The 15109-nt window shown below is 36.6% G+C and overlaps 1 protein-coding gene across 3 annotated transcripts; it reads right to left on the bottom strand.

Moving 5' to 3' along the window:
• Nucleotides 1–357: 357 nt before the first annotated feature.
• Nucleotides 358–14115, bottom strand: ATR (Ataxia telangiectasia-mutated and RAD3-like protein). 3 transcript variants are annotated; one of them, XM_022280150.2, is made up of 16 exons: nt 13805–14115; nt 13349–13493; nt 13000–13112; nt 12295–12629; nt 12024–12145; nt 11416–11560; nt 10710–11279; nt 10539–10614; nt 9876–10200; nt 7990–9249; nt 4234–7621; nt 3564–4133; nt 2396–3019; nt 1934–2128; nt 1185–1362; nt 358–683 (listed from the first exon to the last, which is right to left on the bottom strand). In XM_022280150.2, the coding sequence occupies exons 1-15, from the start codon at nt 13959–13961 to the stop codon at nt 1195–1197; spliced, it is 8193 nt and encodes a 2730-aa protein (XP_022135842.1). In that variant the 5' UTR covers nt 13962–14115; the 3' UTR covers nt 358–683; nt 1185–1194. The 3 variants fall into 3 exon arrangements, with proteins under 3 accessions (XP_022135842.1, XP_022135843.1, XP_087979223.1); XM_022280151.2 differs by having other exon boundaries at nt 9876–10179; nt 13805–14114; XM_088123097.1 differs by lacking the exons at nt 12024–12145; nt 12295–12629; nt 13000–13112; nt 13349–13493; nt 13805–14115 and having other exon boundaries at nt 10710–11185; nt 11416–11557.
• Nucleotides 14116–15109: the final 994 nt, after the last annotated feature.

The raw sequence follows: 15109 nt of genomic DNA, 5'->3' as shown, positions 1-15109 counted from the left end.
TAATAACTAAAATTTCAAAGAATTTTGTGATCTTATAGGGTTAAGAGCACCTGTTAGTTTTCTCTTTTTTTTTTTCCCTTAAATCTTTAAAAGAATATATATAAATAAGTAATTAATTAATTACTGAAAACAATATTTTTACCTTCAAGTTTTTAATTTAGATAGTGGAAACAATCCCTTTTAAATTACCATAATTTGCACATTGATTCTAAATTTCTTTGACAATTAAAAATAATTTCAAATATGCCTGTATTTTATTGAGATATCTCACCTATAGATACTTTGCACGCTATACTAGCTTCGAGTGACATCAAGGATTTCCCCATTATTAAGTTTTCTACTAGCGAGTCCGAGAAATTCTAAGAAACTTTCCTACAAAATCTCAATTACTTGCCAAAAAATCACTACTTAGAGCTTCTCCTTAATATTGGGAAGTTCCCTTAGCATTTCTTTACATTGATATACAAAATATAGTACCCTCTCATGACACTATGCAAAAAAAAAAAAAAAAGAAAGACAACAGATTATATCAGCCAAAACATATAAAAGTAGTTGCACCAAACCTTTGAGTTCTGCGGGTAATAATAGCAAATCTGAATGAGAAATTAGCCATCTCCTTTCCAGAAGAAGTGTTATTTCTTGCTTCATTGTCAGCCTCTATAATCCAAATTTAATCAAAAAGCCTGTAGCATAATCAGTTAAGATATCAGAGATGCTAAAATTAGCAGGTTCATCATCTAGCTAAATGCAGGACTTCATTAGAGGAAAATTTGAAGGAAAATTGTCAAATCAAGGATCTCTTTTAGCACATCCAGGCCTAATCCTGATTCTTGGAAATAAATGCATATATAGGTTCTGTTCTTCAAGAACTACAAAAAAAATGTCCGTATATTCACCCTATTGTGCAAGATCAAGCTAAATTTGCCCTGAACATAGCTTAGCAGATTAAAATATTATATATATATATATATGTGTGTGTGTGTCCTAAATGTCACGTCACACTAAATTTACTCTTATATGCAATACCAATATATGCCATGAGTCTGACACTAAATTTACTCTTATATGCAATACCAATATATGCCATGAATCTATATCTAGACGTGTTATTCTTGGGAATAAATGCATCAAAATCATGATGTTTGTGGATGGGAGAGGAACAAGAATTTTTCGTGACTCCTTACCTCTAGATATCTAAAACCATGGCATCCACCATATGTACATCTTTCCAAGGTTTTTGTGTGAGACTGCTTCAGCAATTAATCGACGAGCCTGACCTTCAACGGCAAGGGGCAAAGATGGTGCAGCTCCAACACCAACAACTACACCTTGTAACCTAGCCTCGATGTTACTGATGGCTCGCTGTAACAGTATCAAGAGATCGTGGCGATTAGCATGAGCAATTCAATTAAGTGTAAGAAAGTAATGAGATTTATGTTAACAACTTTCAGTTTCAAACTCAAAACTCAATAAGTGGTGAAATTATATCCTTAGTTAAACGTTTTTCTTTTTCTTTTTCTAGATTTGAGTGTTTTGCTGTTGAGTTTTAAACACTGTTTTAACTACATATTCTGTGGCCAGATTGGTATATTTTCATGGTTCGGTTTCAATATTTGTTGTGACTTGATTTTGAGTGTTCTATTAGTTGGATAGTGTGTGAATTATTGGTTAGTTCATGAACAAATTTTTGATGAAGTTTTGAAGAAATTATAATTTAGTTCATGAAGGCATGCTTCGGCAATTAGCAGAAGCAACTCAATTCAGTACTACAGTTAACAACATAACATCCTTTTTCTAATTTTTTCTAATTCTAATCATTGCCAACCTACATAAATTTATAGGCTTATTCAAACATAAAGACGTTATGGTTGAATGCATCAGTTATAATTTAGTTGCAACAACTATAACAGACTGTAAGAACAAACAATCAAACCTGAGCATGTGGATTCTGAACTTCAACACCACTGGATTTGTGAGATTTTGTCCACTCCACAAGGGGATCATGGATGAAAGTTTCAAGAATACTCATCAAAGTATCCCTATGAGTCCTCAGTACAGAAAGTGTAATTTCACAAACTCTCAAGAAAATGCCCTCATACCCAGTGATTCCTAATCCGTCGATCATGTTCTGAAGGTAAAATGACAGCACAGACAGCACAGAGACCGAAAATGAAAATTAGGGAAACAAATGTCATCTATTTCGGTAAATATTAAACAGATAAACCCAAAAGGTAACTAAGTTTTGTCAATCATAGCATCTTGATGAACTCCTATTAATGAAAATCTCTACATAGGAAATTTTAGAAATTCATGGTAGGTCATAACTCTTGAATGTAAGAAGAATTGGAAAACTTTATCTGAAGGCCAAAAAACCAATCATGTAGAGTATTCTTACCTGTGTTAGCCTAAAAGGCACCAATTCAGGCTTTTCCAGCTGCAGACCCTTATCAAATAAACAACTGAAATCAACATGAACACAGTCACCAGTAGTAGAATCAAAAAGAATATTTTCACCATGCCTGTCACCTAGCCCCACAATATGTCCGACCATAGACCAAACTGCAGTTGTATGCGTATAGGCTACCCGCGCTCGAAACCAAGCAGCTGGTTCCGAAAAGGTATTAAAAAACCATCTGTGGAAAATGGGAGGGAACATAGGAAGAACTTTTGTCTTCAGCATCTCATCTTCAGGCATTTTACCTTGACACTGATCGTAGATTCGCTTAATTTGAGGATTCGTCTTCTGCCTATCGAACTTACCACAAGTTATATATATGTCTTGCAGTATATGTCTAAGGCCACGAGTATGGGGAACCCATTCTACCATACCACAATCCTCTGTCAGAGGTATCACAGAAAAGGTGCGTATGTAGAGCTTCCTCCGGCGGCTTTCCGGATATTTGGATAATAAACGGTTTATCATTGCTGTGAACTCCATCATGCGAGCATCTTTCCGGAGATCGTCCTTTGGTTTGCAGAGGAATGGTCGCTCAATACCATCACTACCCAATAGAATAATCTGCAGTAGAGAAGGTTTTATGTCATAACAGTCAAGTCATTAGGACATGAGTAATGGATGATTAGTGATTGATTTGAAGAATATAGTAATAGACATGCCCAGGAAGCAACAGAACTTTATTTTATGCCTGTTGGAAGAACCAATATAATTGCGTAATTAAAATTGACAGCGTAGCAGGGAATATCAATTACTTTGCCCGCTCACCTAGGTTGTGTGGACTGGTTTACCACTTTACCTACAGCAGCAAGCTCTAAAAAATGATAATAAATAAATAAAAGAAGAAGAAGAAGCAATCTGCTACTTCGTATCTTAAACAATCAAGTAATAATTATGATGAAAAGATACATCCTCTTCCAAGTGTGAATTTCCACCGCAAAGATTATATGTAATGATATCTTCAAGAGAAGAGAGAAGTGACACGAAAATTCCTTCGTTGGTAAAGATATAGAAAGCAACTTAAACACGATATAAGAAGCAAAATATATAACATGATGCATATATTAAAGCATTTTGCAGAAGTCATAACACTGAAAAAACACCATACTTTCTTAGGCCGCTGAAGTGATGAAAGAATCTCAGCCTCGTCTGCTATTCCTGATATTGTAGGAAGTTCTGTGGCAGAAAAGATATCAGACCTCAGTGAATCAGTGAGATTCACATCATATGCCGGTAGATTAACAACCATAGATTGTTGAATTGGCATAATAATCTCCAATGGCATCATTCTCTTCAATGTGCTAAATTCCGTAGAGATATTAATATTCCTCGCTCTTTGCTGACCAGGGTGGAAGCACAACTTGATTAGATGATCAATTAGACTGGCAAACTGAAGAAATAAATTGTTCCCACTGTTTCCTTGGCTAAAATCTTTTTTTGCAGATTGGATGATCTCCATTGCTGCTTCTCGTCTTGAAGGAACGGTGGATTTTGAAACTGCAGCCATTATCCAAAGAGCTTGCTGTGGGTACTGTCGGACAACAGAGGTAATGATGTGTTTGACCAATCGAACAGTTTCTTCATTCTGATGGCAAATCCTTGAAACTAACTGAGGCAGTACAGCCAACCACTGATACGTTGGCAAATCCTTTAAACAGCCTCGCATGATACTCAGAACCTATAGAAAAACAGGCGAGCAGTAAATAAAAGTAGAAAAAAAGGTGCAACTCAATAGGATCAAAGGAAATCAAAATGACATTTCAGACTAAATTCAGAACCTTTCCATGGACAATTTTCAAATCCTTGTTGGATGATGGACCAACTCTTTGGTAGATGCTCCCAAAGTCAAACCACAAAGTTAACAACCTTGGAAGTGCTTGAAATAGATTCTTGTGACCCCTGTGAAGTCCTTTTGCGTAGAACAAGAGTACATCAGGCACATAAGACCACCAGGGCTTCTCATTATTTAAATTCACAGAGCCAATAGCAGAAGCAGACGATTGGACTTTTCTTGGACCTTGTTCAAGACTCTCTTCCTGGCGTTTCCTGGCATCTGCAAGCAATTCATCACAATATCTAGCCATAAAGAAATATCCTTTCTCCCACTTGGGCTGTAGCTCCTTTACTCTTGAATAAAGATTGATGACATCTTCCTTTTGCTTTTGCCCAGTGCAATGTATCCACCTCGAGTAAAGGAGAAGAGTCTTTGCATTATCTCTATTCTCATTCAAAGCTTGGGTATCACAGATTAATGGAGGTGGATTGATTGGAACCAAGGAAAGGCTTGTTATTGATGACATTGCAGCAGATCCTATGACTGCCACTGGCATATTAAGAAGTGATTGTTGCAATTCTGAGATAGCACCATCAGACCGCCTAGTGCTCCATAAGAGCTTCGCCTTCTCCATATGGACATTAGGTGCACCAGACGCCTGAGCTTCAAGAATTGCACGGTTTGCTGTTTCATAATGACCAGCCGAGCGGCACAGCTTTGCATACTGAAGCCAGCAATTCCCAACTTGAGCACCAAGACCACTAGCACCAAAAACCAATCTTCGGAAGGACAGAAGTGGCTCTCTTGCCCAGAGTGATGACTGAGTAAATTTCAGTCGGTTATCCCAATTTTGAATCACTTCTGAAAATTCGTGATCATCCACGCGAAATGATTTTTCCAAGAACGAATCACTAAAAAGAAGGTTATGGAAGTCCTCTAGCTCTTTCAGTAGGTGAAGTTTCACAACAAATGGATAAGCACGCGTGTAAGAATCCATGCCAGCAGCAGCAAGAGGAGCAATCAGAGATTGCTTGGAGAGAGCAATTTTCTCCGAAACAGAAAACTGATTCTTCTTCATCATTGCCTGCAGAATTTTTGCCACGTCCATGTCAAAGGAAGCATTACTCTCAGAGCTGCTACAAAGAAGGCCTTCTTCATCAGCTCCCTTCAGGTATTCATCCATCAAGTCCCACCTGCCAAGCCTCCAAGCTGCCTGCACTCCTTGCATGCACCATGTTTTCTTGTATTGAGGAATTCTCGTAATTAAACCATCCACATGAGTAACCATGGCCTGAAGGTGGCACATATTTAGCAGACAGTTGAGAACATCTGAATGCCTCTGAACTGAACTTGGTTCCATATGCAAAGCCTGTTCACAAAAAGTCAAAACTTCAGCCCAGTTTCCAGCTTTTTTATTTATCAAAAGTTTGTCCTGTAACCTCAAGGATTTACGTAAACATGCCAAGCCAGATAGACCATCAGGCTCATCAAGATAACTATATATTTCCATGAGATATGAAATATCTTCATCCTCAAAGATGCCACTCCTCTCAGCTGCAGGGTTAAAAGAACCAGATTTTCCTCGTACATATGACTCAAAATACATCAAAGATCTGGCATAGGCCTGACAGCTCAAGGAGGCCCTGGCAAGAGTGATCTTTGGAATTGCATCCAAAAGCTGTGAAACATACCTACACTGCACCAGGAGTTGCTCTTGATCAACTCGAACATTTGAACTTGATTCCTTTGATTTGGCCACCGAATGCTTAGAAGACGATGGCTGACCAGATTGAGAAAGTGACAATCCTTGTTCAACATCATCCACCCACTGTCCAAGATTATCAAGAAGAGTAAACACAGCTTGAATGCAAACATCACTTTGCCCTCCAATATTGCCGTGAATCACAGCCACACCATTCTCTGCAGCTGCAGCATTTAGAACAGACAAGATCTCTTCGGTAATGCCATGTCGTGCTTCCTCTGTACCATGACAGACGGCACTAAGGACTAAATAAGGCAGCAGATAAATAGCCATTTGCATATCATGACGAACTATACCTCGACAAGCATGAAAAACACTTGCACGAGACCCAGTGGCATGTGCAGTTAGCTTCCTTATCCAAAAGAATATCCACCTTCTGAATGACATACCTGGTCGAAAAATGGAACCAACAAATGCAGAGTCGGCCACATTTGGGAGCTGAAATCTTGAGGTTAGGCAAGGTGCTATAATTTCTTTCACATAATCGGAGAAGCGACCCCACAATCTCTGACCCCTCATACTCATCTCATTGCCACCATCAGAAGAATCAGATATGACAGTTTTTGAAGCTTCTTTGTCTTTCAATGTTGGTGACATTGAAGCAGCAGCATTCTCATCCAGTGATGCCTTACACCCAGCAATTTTTAGAAGCTCCTGTATGGCTAATGCCGCCGAGTCTTGAATAATGGTATCTGGAGCAGCTCTAAAAGCCCTAGCTAAATGTTTGTGGATCAACTCAAAGATAAGATCATCATCAGAACATTCAATTTTAAATCGTTGGCATGAAAAACTCTTCAGTTTTGCAGGATCTACAGCACCTAATGCTCCAAGACAATCAGCACAAACCAATTTCAGCCGCTGGCCTACTACTGTCCTTGATTCCTCGGCACATCCTCTCAGCAAGGATGAGATTAGTGAGCTCAAAACATCCATGTCTGGATCAGCTTCGGCACTTATGAAAGCTGTAACCTCCTTGCTTCTCATGTTTAGCAATTTGCTCAACTCGCATGCCACCATGTATCTCACATTCAAGTTCTCGTGATTTAAGCCACCAACAACATCTCGTAGTTGATCCTTTAAAGTCATTGACCCACGAGTTTCATGTATAGCTCTGTTAACCTCTGTCAGAGCAGAAATACAAGGCAATGGAGGGAATTCACGTATATGTGCCTTTAATATACTCTTGTCTTTTAAAACAAGCTCTTCCGAAATCTTTACCACCATATCTAAATGTGTGGAAGTTTCATTTCTCTCCAGGAAAGGCACAAGTGCAGCAAAGACTTGAGAAATCACATACTTGATGCTAGATGGTGATACCTTAGCCAATTGTTGGATAAAAGAATTCAATACAATGAGACCTTCGCTTTGTAGTAATTCTTTACCAATAGCATGCATAAGAAGAACCATTAGTTTCGGCACATAGGTACTAAGATGAGAACCCATCAATTTAATAAGCATTTCAATGCGTTGCAGAGCTTGTTTCTGCAGGCAAACATCCTCTGCATGGAGCATTTTCCTATCAACACTGTTGAGGAGGCCAACAAAATGATTTCTCAAAAATCCTGGGAGATCATCCCCACCAGTGAGAACTCTAGCAACTTGTAATATCATCTCAGGAACTCTAGCTAACCTACAGAATGGAGAATGATGAAAAACATGCCAAAAAATTTTTTAAAAATAAAAGGCTCTACTTTGATTGGATGGACAAATGTGTATGACGGGAGTAAATTAGAGCACATACAAGGAACAACAATAAACAAGTTTTAAAATAAAAGATACCTAAATGGTAATTCAAAATCTATGATGTCAATGATAAAAGGAAACAAAAAAACATTTGGAAACCAAATAAGTTGAGCCTAAGCTCACAGGTAAGCTAGGAAGGAAAATTGGCAAAGTTGCAATCTCTGAAAAGAAAAGGAGTAAGTGAAAATGGATACGTTACAAAAATCTAAATCCAAACTCCACAGCAAATACCAGAGAGGTCCGAATGCTATATACCTTTTACTGACCTCATGATCTGAATCGCCACCATCGATAAAGCATACTAGTTCATCTAAGAGTGCGGGTAATGCAGCTGCAAAAATCTCTTCCTGATTCGAACCAGTCTGCACATGATAAAATTCCAAGGCAGAGAGTAACTCTTTCCCGTTTGCTTGGTAGAGAGCAAATGCAAGAACTTTTGGCAACCAATTCACTGTCAATGTTACCATATCAGAGTCTACACATTTAGCTAATTCATATAGAGATTCAATTGCTTGATCATTATTCTGATGAGAGACCACCAGCTTTGGAAGAACAACAGGAATCATTTTCTTAACAAGTTCTTCAGTTTCAACACCCAAAACAGCTTCTGCAAATTCTTGTACAATTTTTGGACGGCTAACTAGTCTTGTAGAGAGATAATCAAATAGCTCATTCTGAAGATGGACAACTTTTGAAAATATTAGTTCACATTTCCCATTAAAATGGAAACGACAAGCTTTGTGAATTGATCTTGAAGCACTCATCCTCACTGTAATATGTGGATTATCAAGATGATCAACCAACAATAAAAGAGAAATGGAGAAAAATTCACTGTGAATATCAACTGCAGTCATGAGCTCTGCTACAGATTCTAGTAGAGTGTCAAGAATTTGGGGATCCGTAGTTCCCGTTGCATGTTTAATAAAATCCAAAATCATTAGCTCTTTCCTTTTGTTTGAGGAGTTTTCTTCTGGGACTGGGAAAAGGCAACTTGAGATATGATCCTCGAGGAAGGAACTAATTTGAAGGCAGAATGCTTCTCTTATTGCTTTCTTTCTGTTGAGAAGCAAAAACTCAACGCATTTAAGCCAATCAGCCTTCGTTTTATGTAGAACATCTCTAGTCCCATGGACCAGAATGCGTCTAAGATTTCGCACACAGGAAACTTGAACCTCTTCTAAAGACTCATCAAAAAGAAGTTTAAAAAACATGGTCACTAAATGGACAAAATCACAATCCAAATCCAATTTTGGGTAACAGACAGGTGGCTCAATTATATTTGTATATAGCTCATGATCGTACAGAACATTCTGATCACACTTTGAACACCAAAATCCTTGAATCAAATAGTCAACTGTCAGGCAACATCTATCACTGTTTGTATTTAAAAACAATTTACACCTACTCATGTTCTGACCATTTACAGTTTGGCAAGATCCATGAAGGCATGACAAAAACCCAAGAGAAAATGGAATAATCTTCTTAACTTTTTCATCCCTTTCTCCCTCCAAGATCCTGTAATACAAATGAGAATATAAACAAAAGAAATTAAGCAAAGGGTATCATTAATAAAGTTCGGATATAAAACCCAGTAGTATCAAATCAAGTGGCCTTGAAATGTCAAGCATATCTTATACCTTCTTTATTTGATTATATTTCCTTTTCATTTTATCAGTATCCTGTTAATTTGCTAGCCTACATATTCTCCCTTTTTTTCATAAGACCTACACAATCTCCTTTTCAGTTCCACTAGTTTCCATTCCATTTTCTACCATTAACTTTCTTTTCTGTTTTGAAGCTGCGATATAAAAAGGACACTTTCACAACTGTTATTTTTTATGAAGAAATATTCTATTCTCCAAAATCTACAGTTTGCACCTGAATTTTATTAACTACAAGAATCCAGAAGTTTTACAAAATGAATACCATTAGTAGATAGACAAATTCCTCTTACCCTATCCGAGGCTATCCCTTTTAATGTCAAGAAATAAGAAGTAAATAGTTCAGGAGCAGAAATCTCTTGCTCGTAATCAATAAAATTTCACAAATTCAATTTCCTTCTTCTGGCTCAAGCCTTCTGCAAAATTAGTTACTCATAAACACGTCACAAAACAATACATAAATGAGAGGGCCCAACTTACTCCAGCCTCCTAAATAACTGTGTTAGCTTGTCAAAACCAGTCCATAGAGCAATCACTGGAATAGAAATGGCAGCTTCAGTTCTAACTTCAACAGCTTCATCAACAAGACCCAAATCCAGGACCTCAAGATCAGTTTCAGTCTTTGAGATAGAAGCAACTTTTGATGCAACCTGAACAGAGATGGATTTTGTCTTCCATGGCTTCTGAGATTCAGTACTGGTGATTGAATGGGTCCATGGAACTTTAAGTATCACGGACATAGATTCAGCACATCCACCATCATCACTTCCAGACAGGAGTGAACCTAAATATAAAGAAACATGGGCTGTACAAATGAAACATATTCTCAATATTTTTTCTAAGAAGAAAAATGATTTTATTTATCAAAGAAGATAAAGAAAATTTGGGAGAAGGCAGATAAGAATACCATGATGGCTTTGTCAACTGGTACCAAATTGTTCAGATGAAACACATACTATCTATCAATATTCATCTTTTATGAATTTCTCATGTATGCATAAATTATAAAAATATGAAGGCATCTACGGCAACATATCACAACTCACAAGGGAATAGCACCTATTTACAAAACTGAAATTGTTCAATCATCTACCAAAAGCAGAACTTCAAAAAAATAATATGGCAACGTGACAATTGCCTTACTTGGTAGGAGAAGTATGTTGTGAATTCCTTCCAGAAATATGGATATATCAACAGAAATAGAGCTTCCTTGCTTTGCCTGTAGAAATATATCTCAATTCTCAATCACAAGAACTGGGAAACCAGGTTCTATAATGAAAAACATAGAACATTCACAAAAGTAAATCAAGCCACCTGCTTGTATATCCAGGGAATCCATGAAACCATCTCCTGAAATATGACCTGGGACAAATGAGTTTCAGGGTGCCGGCAGAATGCAATGCACAGCATGCTAAGAGCTGTTAATGAAATATCTGGTTTTAGAGCATCTGCTCTGATGGAAGAAGCTCTTAAACAACCAACATATGAAACAAGTAAATTATGCAAATTATTTGTATAAGTTTCTTCAGTTTCACAAATTCTTGAGTGAGTCTTCTTCCATTCAACCAGCATAGCAGCTTCAGAGTTCACAATTTCTCTATCAACCTTCCGCCTTTTGTTCTTGACAATATCCAAATCCTCAAAGTGTCTCTTTTCTCCAATTCTTGAGTTTTCAATTGATTTATTGCTCAATTCTGACAAACCCATCCCAGGCAAAGACCCTCCGACACAATCAGGACCAAGAACAGATATAGCTGCTTGGAAGCAATCTATCAAAGCAAAGCAAGGTTCTGGAAAAGAAAGCATATCAACGAGTATTTCAGGCCTCCAGATATGAGAAGGGCAGATTTTAGCAATCCGTATGTATGCATTGCATAATGAAACCTAAAAGATGCAAAATATAAAGGTAGAAATTAATTTTATATCCCTTATAGTAAGTCCCTAAGCAATCATGGATGTGACAAACCACGTCAGAACTTTCAATTGTTGCTAGAAATGACATTAGGAATGCAAAAAAAACCTTGAGCTCCATGCTCTTAGTTCTCCATAGGGACAGTGGAAATACACCAACCATGTCGGCAGCAGTTAGCTTGACAACATCATCGCAACAGTTGGAGTACAGCACATTAAGACAACCTCCTATAGAATTATCATATGATACGTTTCTGCCAAATAGACACAGTATTACAATACAAAAGTAGATAAAGTAAATCACTGTTAGAAACATTTTATTATAAAATGCCTTGAAGCATAGGTTAGCAGCTATATACCTAAAAAATTTGGCATTCTGCCAACAGGAGAAAAAGTTTAAAGATTAATTAATTCACAGAACATTGACAACAAATAAAAGAAGCATAAGTCTCATGAAATACAATAATTTCTTTTATTTGTCAACTTGGAAAAAGATATTAAAAAAGAAAGTATAACAAAAATTACGAAATGAAGGAAAATATAGGGAACTAAAAGGAAAGCCATATGGGGAAATCAAGATTTCCCGTTTCCAAAAATTACATTGCCAACTTCTGGCGTTCTTTTTTTTTCTATGTTTAATTGAATAAATCAACTTAATAAAGACTTGTTGATTGATCAACTCCAAAGAGGTATAGATTTGAACAATACAACAAATACCTGAATACAGGAAGTCCCTGTTTGTCTTCACTTAATATAGTAGATATTGACTGGATTAAAGGCTGATGAGGAACAACATCATCTATCACCAATGCAACGATGCGAGCAAAATCGAAGCATGCCTTCCATAAAATTAAATTCCAAAAAGAAAAAAAAATTCAGACGACTGTTAAAAAGAAAAAATTTGGACGGGGAATTTTTATCAACATCATAAACTTGATCATACTAAAGACTTCAATTCTCAGATGCGACCAATATATTAACCACGTACCATTTGCAAATCAGCATCCCCATAACATATCAAAGAACATGCTGCTGAAACATCTGACATGCTGATAAGCCCTTCAACATACACCGTTCCCTCAGCCAGGCATTTACCAAGAAGCTTGATAATCCAAGTCGCAAAAGGCTGCCACCTCTTCTTCCCCGTTAGATTGATCAAAATACCAGTGCCATTAGTTGGTCTGTTGATCTCTGGAAGATCCCCAAGATGATCGGGATCATCAAGTATTCCCTTCAAAGATTCACAGAAACAATTCAAAGTGACACTTGTAGACTCCACAATGCTTGAAGTATCATTACCAAGAGATGCAATATACAAAAGATCTGCATTAAGAGAGGAAATGTGAGCCATACCTCAAACGATGAAATACAAGATGGTGTACATGAAGTAAAAAATTTAGGAAATTTTGAATTGTCCATGGGTTTAAATCCATTACTGCATGTAACTCAGCGTCCGAGAGTTTACTTAACACAATTCATGTATTTCATAACGAACATAAGACACGTTAACTTGAGGCAACATTGCAATCAAGCTGCAACTAAATCCGTCACCACAATTTTAATCCACATGTAGCACATTTTATATAACTCGACCAATGGATAAGCAGAGTACAAAAAAAACCCATACAAAAAGTAGGTCAAGTTTATATAGGACAACATTTTTTAATAAAGTCCCATAAAGTTTCCTGCTTACCTTCAATGACTAACATGGCATCGAGGAAAAACTGACGGAATGCATCCCGTGCTCCAGTACGAAGCAGGGATAAAAGGGAACCAACAGTTTCAAAAATTATTCCATGTCGCGCCCTAAAATTAAGAAGATTAACTTCTATTAGATCAGGAAAGAAACAGGCGCACGGGAAAATTTGACCAGGACCGTCCTCCTTGCCCAAGAAAACAAGCAGGTACAAAATTCAATTTAATTGAGCATTGCAGAAAGATTTGAGACGTGAGGAACTGTCGTCGAAATTATCACTATAACGAACCTCCGGAAAATTACAATTAATGAAAGCTAAATAACGAAAACAAGAAAAATTACTGACTGGATAACGGGCTCTGCAAAAAACGGCAGTATACGACCAACCACAGGCAAAACGGCGCTGGCCTTTCCATGGTAAAAAACACCAGGAAAATTCCTCGCAGTGTGCGAAAGGAGCTTCAACACAGCGATTACTTCCCTCTCGTTTACTGCAAGAAACGGAAATACGATTCATATTATCGAGAAAACTCACTGAAATGAAATGACTCGGCAAAAGATAGCAGATAGCAAGTACTGTTTTCCAATTCTCATTTTTCCAACCAATGCCCAAGATAGTAACAAACAAAGAGGTATAAACGAGTGATTCTTTTGCTCAATTTAGTTAAACCAGGCGATTTTTTGTGTTTCAGAACCAGAAAAGAAAATGCATAACCAATAACCGTTCTCTGCTACGCTTGCACTCTGTTTCTTGAAGAGGAAGAAATGGCGCTAAAAGAAAACTAGGGCAGAGAAATAGAACCTGAGGAAGAGGGGACGACGTAGGCGTGGAGGAGATTGGGAAGGACGGCGCGAAATCGGACTTCGAGACCGACGTCATCTGCGCGAATGGGAGGAGTGGATGAAGAAGCTGCAATACGTTCTCGGAGCTCGTGAACCAGACTCGACAGATTCGCCATGGCTACACGTCCCCTCCGCTTGCTCAGGTTCTTCCCTCCATTTTTCGAACTGATTTTGCTTCATCGATGTGCGATTGCCGCCATTTATAAAGCTCGCGCTTGCTGCCAGACCATGATCCTACTGTCACTGCCACTCTCTCTCTCTCCGAAATTTCTTCGCCTTTTTTCTTCAAAAAACAAATTTGTGTTTTTTTAACATTAAAAATTAAAAATAAATAAATGTTAAAAAGTTCAAATATCACATATGTGCACTCTTTCGTTGGTTAAATAAACGACCATAGATTTCAAAAAAATTAATGAATTATTGTAGTAAATGTTAATCAATAAAATTTTATAGCGCCAAAATGAACATAGTTTAGTGTCATAAACTTCCAACACTTGCTTTTAGAAAAAGCACTTCTATACCGTTGATATTTCTTGAAGTCCAAATCACCCCAACTATGCCTTCGAGACAAGTAATTATACTGCTTTATTTTTCATGTTTCATGTATTTGTTGCTATGTGGTTTGAAATAAGTTCAATTGCATATCATTCTTTTTAATTTAAAATATGATTGAAGTTTAAGTTACTATAAAAAATGGATAAATTTTTTTATAAAAGATAAAATGAAATATCTATTTAACTCGAGTAAATTTTAATTACTTGATTATAATAAACAAACACAAATACAAATAAAATAAAATAAAACGATTGAGTTATTGGCCGTGGATTTTAATCAACGATTGCTTTTTTTTTCGGATAAAAATTATACTTCGAAATTTTTGGTAAAAGGACATTTTGGTAATTTTGATAAAATAACCTATAGGTAATTTTTAAAAAGATCATTTTAAAAAATTATTTAAAGTCCTATTTTAAAAATATCAAGATAAAGTTTGTTATTCACCGTTTCTAGTTTTTCCCCTCAAAATATAAATAAAACATTATTTTATCATAATTGAATTATTAAAATACATAATAAATATAAGATAAAAATTTTGAATATTTAATTAAAATAAATTTTATATAAAATATTTTAACTTTTTTGTATAAATATAAAACTCATAAAATACATAATAAATATAAGATAAAAAACTTGAATATTTAATTAAAATAAATTTCATATAAAATATTTTAACTTTTTTCTATAAATATAAAACTCATGGAACGAG

This window comes from Momordica charantia, assembly GCF_013281855.1.
Source record: "Momordica charantia cultivar OHB3-1 chromosome 4 unlocalized genomic scaffold, Mcharantia_2.0 BLBB01000004.1, whole genome shotgun sequence".
Classification (NCBI taxonomy): domain Eukaryota; kingdom Viridiplantae; phylum Streptophyta; class Magnoliopsida; order Cucurbitales; family Cucurbitaceae; genus Momordica; species Momordica charantia.
Note: the sequence above shows the minus strand (reverse complement) of the source record. Positions and strands in the feature narration are given on the sequence as shown.